Raw genomic sequence first — 6,841 nt, 5'->3', positions numbered from 1 at the left:
TACCACAGCTATGTAGAAGGGTACCCACAGGGTAGAAGAAACCCTGGGGGCCTGAGGCAGAGCCCAGGGAGCAAGGAGCAGGAGGCTGGGAAGGTCAGCAGCAGCCAGACCATATAGGGCCTTGGTGGTATGTGCTGCTTCCCATTTGCCCTGTTCTGGAAGTGCCACCTTTATATCTATGTCACCTTGGTCCTGACATCTGGCTTCCATTTGAGTCTGGCCAATGGAAACACTGGTGGGAGATAGGAAGCTGGGGACAGAGGCTGAAGTGCGGTCCTATACTACATCATAATCTCTAGGCCACTTATATATCTGTTTTTTTGAAACAGGGTCTTGCTATGTAGTTCAGGCTACTGTCAAACTCACTATGTAGCTGGCCTCAAAAACTCCAAGCAATCCTCCTGTTTCAGCCTCCCAAATGCTGCCATGCCCAGCTCTTAACAGGTCACTTATGTGACAGTGGTACCATAAAATTACATCACCTATGACACTGTAGGCACTTGTGTAAGTACATCCTGTGTTTACATGATGAAATCAGCCAATGACGCCTTTCTCAGAACGTGTTCCAATATCAAGTGATGCACACTTGTATTTTTCCCTTTCCTTCCTTCCCTGGTACACTGACTTTTGGTCCTTGGTCCTATCCTCAGCACTGTTCCTGTTAGGAGGCCCTTCTCCCAGGCCTCAGCTCCTGCAGATTCTGGGCACTTCTCCTAGCACCCTCTGACCCTGCCAAGACTGGGGGAGAGGGGAGTGATAGCTCCCTCTAATAGGAATCCCTCTATGCCTCACTTTCCCATACCAGATTCCTGAACCTGCCCACACACAGGTGGCAGACAGTGATAACAGAGCCAGGCAAGGTGGCATATGGCTATAATACCAGGACCCTGGGAGGCTGAGACAGGAGGACAAGTTTGAAACCAGCCTGGGTAACTTAGGGAAATTCTTTCTCAAAATAACAATAAAAAAATTAAAAAGGGCTCAGCGAGTATAGCTCAGTGAGAAGGCTCAGGATCCAATATTTAGTACAGGAGGGGAAAAAAAGTAACTGTAAGCTAGCAATCTGCAGAGGCCTCACAACAGAACCAGTGCAGGGGACTGGTAAAGATGGCCACTGCATGACCCTGGTGGGTGAGCTAGACCTCTTGCTCTTTATCCACTTTGTTCACTGTCCCTTTGTGCCCCAGGACAGCCACATAGGCAGGTCCCATCCTTGGTGCCTCAGTTTCCCCAGCACTACACAGGCATTCAATACCAGCTTAAATAACAACTAGGTCTGGAACAGACAAATATACTGAGAAGAGACAGATTCCCACCTGGTGCTGGTGCAGGCATATTATTTTCTGCAACAGAAAGATGATCTTCAAAAGCTGCACAAACAGGCACATTTTTTTTTCTGTGGCAACTCTATGGGCACGGTGTTGGCCCTGGGCAGGGGCATGGATAAGATGACTTGCAATCCCTTCACGCCTTTTGTTGTTTTTTCAGACAAGCTCTCACTATGCAGCCCAGGCTAGCTTCGAACTGGCAGTGATCCTCCTGTTAGAGCTACCTGAGCGCTGGGATCACAGATGTGTGCCACCATACTTGGGCCAGGCCCTTAACCCCACTTCGTGGTGTGATCCCACTGTGCTCTACAGATGGGAAGAGCTTTGTAATTTCATTCAGCACTTGGTGGCCCGGAAGGACAGATTTTGGCTTTTCTCACTGTTCTGACTCATGATTATAAAAATCATGAAACTGCAAACTATTGAAGGTTCTGGACAATCAGAACAGCTGGTCCCTGACTTCCTAGCAGGAGGGAGGAGGCTTGCTTACAACCCACAGGCAGGGACACTGCTGGTGTGCCATTCAGAAATGGGAAAGGCTGACAACTCATTATACAACCAGGACACAACACGACCACCAGGAGGCCTGTGGGCCTGTAGCTCAGTCTTTCTAGAATGTTCACAGTTACTGCTTAAAAATCCCCAGGGCCCACACACAGTGTATGGGCCAGGGATTTATCCAGTCAGCCCTTTGGGGCCTACTAGGGGTCAAGCACTGGGCTATAACAGACAGAGGAAGGTAACTGTGACACCAGGTTGCATTTTAGGGAGGAAGAAGCTACGCCAGCAAGTTTGTTCATGTGCTTTTCTTTTGGTTTGTTTTCTGAGTCGGGTTTCATTGCATAGCCTGATCGGCCTTGACAATGCAATCCTGCCCCAGACTCCTGAGTGCTAGGATCACGGGTGTGAGCCACCGCAACGGCGAGTAAGTTGTTTTTATGCTGTGAGCAGTGATAGCAGAAACCTGTATGGCAAGGGCACAGGGAGGGAGCAACGACCACTGGAGAGTGTCAGAAGCATCTGAAAGATGATTAGAAATTCCCCGAGGGGAAGGCCAGGGGCTGGGGTGCAGGTCAGGTCAGGGGGGATGGGTTGGGCCCAAGCTCCTTCTTACAGCAGAGACACAGGTCAGGTGTGCCCCGTGGTAGAAACGGGTGGGTAAGGGGCTACTTTGCTTAGAGCTATAAAGGATTCTTTTTTAAAAAACAGAGATGAGCTGGGTATGGTGGCACACACCTGTAATCCCAGAACTTGGGAGGCTGAGGCAGGAGGGCTGCTGTTGAGTTTGAGGCCAGCCTGAACTATATAGTGATACTGTCTCAAAAAACCAAGGGGTGGGGCTGGCAGGAGAGCTGAAGCAATTAAGGTAAAATGGTAACATCTGTTAAATCTGGTGGTGGGTACATGGGTGTCTGTTACATTATTTTCTGAACTTTTCAGAATGTTTAAAATACTGCATAATAAAAATATTTTAAATTAGACTGTACAAAGTAAGAAAAGTTGGCATCTTCTCCTTGGAAGAGACCAAGCAGGGGCTTCCTGGGGAGGCAGAAGGTGGCCTGGAGGAAAGGGAGAGGCAGGGGACAGAAGAGCCACCAGGCCAACTCAGCCTCCACCTCTGATCACAAGAAGATCAGATCTGGGTATGTGTGAACATCTCCAACCTCCCCTCACCAGCGCCACCTCTCAGCTGCCAAGCAACCATGCTCCTTTTCATTCTTTTTTTTGGTACTGGGGATCGAACACGGGACTTTGCGCTTGCCAGGCAGATGCTTACGCTGCTGATCTATCTCCCTAGTCCTTCCATGCTCCTTTAAACTCTTGCATCACCTAAGTGGCCTGAGCCCTAGGTAGAGCCCAAGGCAGCTGCCCCTCTATGTCCCAGGAACAGATGGGCTGGGGAAGGAGGCCCTGTGCCTGGGACACGCCCACCAGGTGGCTCTGTCATGCACCAGGCTCCCAGCAGCCAGGAGACCACACCCAGCACAGTGGCTCTTGCCAGTGAGCACTGCCCGTCGGACTGTGCCTCCCTTCTCTTGGACACCCAGCCGCCAGAAGAAACGGGTGAGCTCTGGCAGTTTCACCAAGACTACCAAGTGCACATTCCCTTGACCTTGACCTGGGGCTTCTATTTGAGGAATTTATCCTACAGCTGCACACTTGGTCATGGAGCAATGAGCAGAAACAAGGTCATTCACTGCCAGGAAGTAAGCCCAGTGCCCCCTAATGGAGGATGGCGGGAGATTAGCTCGCAGCCATACCACAGAACGTGGCACAATCAGAAGGAAGCAAAGTGCTTTATGTGCTGGAATGGAAGGATCTCGGAGACTGTGGCTTGAGAAAAACAGATGCAGAACAGTGTGCATGACATTTCAAAGTGGAAAAGGAACACTCGTATGATTCGCTGTACATGCCTGAAGGGTCAGGGAACACAAGAATCGCATTAATCATGAAGGCAGCTGGGTGATTTGAGGGAGTTTTTATCTGCACACACTATGACAGCCTGTGGATTTCAAACCATTTTCAAAAAATGAGAAGCAGCACACCTTGCGAAGGGTTCCCCAGAGTGTGCAGACCCAGCTAGGAGCCTGGGCCTGGGTTACTGAGTAGGGGTCGGGGGTTCTACGGGCACGCATGGGGGCCCGCCTTGCAGCAGACATACCTGTAGCAGACATTCTCAGTGCAGGGGTTGTGCACTCGGACGATGATGAAGACATGCTGAAAATGGGAACGGATGTTCTTGGGAGTGAAAGGCAGCGCCCCTGGCTCCTGGAAGATGATCGTCACGATGTCATTCCCTATGTGCCTCTTCCTCAGCAGCTGGGAAGTGGATGTCAGAGGGAAGTGTCACAGACTGGCTCGAAGGGACTGGCGTGGACCACTGCAGCAGGTGCTTGCCATCTCCCTGTTCCCCTCCTGTGCCTGCAGTCTGTACCCACAAGCAGCCAGAAGGAGGCAGCTGCATGCACTGGAGTCGGGTCGCATTCCTTCCTGCTCAGAGCACCTGTGCTCCCATCTCACTCAGGCTCAAGGACAAAGTCCCTTCTGCTGCCCAGGGGGCGCAAGTGGCCCACCCCACTGCTAGCCCCAGGTGCTCTCCCAGGCCTCTACACTGGCTGTGCCCTGGCCTCAGGTTCTCCACATTACTTCCTTCACCACCTCCTAAGGCCTTTGCTGCAAAGTCCCTTTCCTGTGGACCCAACACTGGCCCAGTTTTGCCTTATAGTTGCTTTCTTTCTCCCATGTTTTTCTTTCTTTTTAATATATTTTTTCTTTTTCTTTCTTTATTTACAGGGTCTCACTACACAGCTTGGACTCATAGTGACCCTCCTGTTTCAGTCTCCTCAGTGCTGGCATGCAGGTGTGTGCCACCATGCCTGGTTTCAGTGGCTGGCACAGTGCACCTGGGGTTCCAGGGCCAGCCTGCCATGTGGTACTGGGGATTGCACCCGGGTCCTTGTGCTTGCCAGGCAGGTGCTAAGACTGCTGAGCTATCACCCCAGCCCTCCCATGTGTTTTTTTCTGTTTTCTCCCACCCAACTGTTGGTGCCAGAAGACCAGGCATTTTGTCTGTTGTGTTCCGTGCCCACAGCTGCACCCAGGACACTGCCTGACATACAGAAGTGCCCAATAAGCTATACTTACTAAAGGACAGCACAGGCTGGTGGCCTTCGATGTGCTCAAAGCCATACTCATGGACAATGGCAGTCTGACCAGAACATGGGCAAGCTGATTCCAGGCCACATCCCTCCTGGGGCACCTCAGCTGAAAAGGCTGGGATAGCAGGGCTTTGGGTGGGCCCAGGGGAGTTCTCTCCTCTCCCCTCTGCTTGTCAGTCTCTGAGGAAGAAGCTGGTGTCTCCACCCACAGTGACAGAGTCCTGGTATTCTGCCTAATTGCTGAGATTACACTGTTCTTATTTACATGAGTCTCTGCATATCCACCAAGGAATCTAAGACTGTGATGAGATCCACAGACAGCAGCCCCTTGCAACTCTACATGAGGTGCTCTGGTGTAAAATCCAGACATACTTAGCAGCTCAGCTCATTCTTCCCTGATCTCTTAGCTCTTCTTGTGTGTTCTGATTGCATGGTAAATGGCGAGGTGAAGGAGCTGGGTGCTGTGGCCAATCCTGTATTAGGGTCATCTGACAGCCACAACTCACGGCCTCACTAAGCCTTCACACCTCTGTAAGGCAACAGCTCTTTTCACCTTCTTTGGAGATAAGAAACTCAGAGGTTAAAGGACTTGCTCTTTGTCATGAAGTAATAGATGGAAAGAGCCAGAATTTTAATCCACTCTGTGTGTGTGTGTGTGTGTGTGTGTGTGTGTGTGTGTGTGTGTAATACTGTGGACTGAATCCAGGGCCTCTCCACTGAGCTACATTCAATTGCACAGGCTGGGCTTGAACTTGTGATCTTTCTGCCTCAGCCTCCCAGAGTGTCGGGATTACGGGAGTGTGCACCATGGCCACCACCTCACTTCTGTTTATCTCTACAGGCCATGCATTTCCCCCACATAACTGGGAGCAGGGCAGGCAGGACACCTGGGCATGGGAGCAAAGGACTTTTCTTAATGACATGGAGTATGACCATCTGGCCCATTTCACAGAAGAAGGTCCAAAAAGGACCAAGGTTCAGAGAGGAGAAGTATTTACTTGAGGTCACACAACTAATGTGTAGTAAAGAAAGGATTCAATCTAAAGTCTAGTCCCACAAAGAAATTTATTATTATTATTATTTTGGAGGAGGATCTCAATAAGTTTTCTAGGCTGGCACTGAACTCCTGGCTGTAGTGACCTATGGTACCCAGCTAGGGTGATACCCTTAAGAGCACATTATTAAGTCGACCTTATGAAATTGCTGATAGGTGACCATCTTTGGCCTAAAAATGTACAACGTCATTTGTACCAACAGGGAAAAATTCTTAGTACTCTGTGGGGACTCTACTCATAAAAAACCAGCAAGAGTTGCTCCCCAGGCCCAGGTGCAGCTGGGTGCTGCTGCTGCCTACCCAGGATTCTTTCTGCTTCTGGAAGCTACACTTACACCCTCCAAGGAAGCACCACATTGACATCCGTCCTGCTCATGTTCAGCTGACCCCACTCACTCTCCCTGGGTGGGCAAGTACCTCAAGCTTGGCCTGTCCCCATGCAAGCCAGACAGCAGGCCAGGGACTAGCAAGTGAATGGTTCAGCAAGATTCAGCCCAGGAACAGCTCGAGGACAACAGAAAAAGTCCCTTTCCCTGGCATGGTCAAGCTAGAGGGACGTGACTTAGGGCTAGGAAGACCTGTAAGGAAAGTCACTACAAACAAAAGTAGAGGTGAGAAACAGACAAGACTCCTAAGACTTCCTCAGCCCTGAACCCATGTATACCTACAGCCAGCACATGACCAGCACCTTAGAGCTATACCCCACAAATCCCAATTTTTCCTTATTCCGATTGGCTTGAGTTTTTGGTCAAAATAATGTTAACTGATTCATTATTCTTTTTCATAAGACCTGCGATGAC

The 6,841-nt window shown here is 50.2% G+C and overlaps 1 protein-coding gene across 3 annotated transcripts in view; it reads right to left on the bottom strand.

Annotated features, from left to right (window-relative positions):
- Sipa1l3 (signal induced proliferation associated 1 like 3) overlaps positions 1 to 6,841 on the bottom strand; it is a 116,602-nt gene that overhangs the window by 90,759 nt on the left and 19,002 nt on the right. For all 3 annotated transcript variants that reach the window (XM_004636768.2, XM_023721475.1, XM_023721477.1), the window contains exon 6: positions 3,991 to 4,148. In XM_004636768.2, the coding sequence (XP_004636825.1) occupies positions 3,991 to 4,148 (158 nt within the window). The remainder of the gene's footprint in view (positions 1 to 3,990; positions 4,149 to 6,841) is intronic.

This window comes from Octodon degus, unplaced genomic scaffold (genome assembly GCF_000260255.1).
Source record: "Octodon degus isolate 3935 unplaced genomic scaffold, OctDeg1.0 scaffold00083, whole genome shotgun sequence".
NCBI lineage: Eukaryota > Metazoa > Chordata > Mammalia > Rodentia > Octodontidae > Octodon > Octodon degus.
The sequence above is the reverse complement of the archived record's forward strand: the minus strand, read 5'-3'. Positions and strand labels throughout refer to the sequence as shown.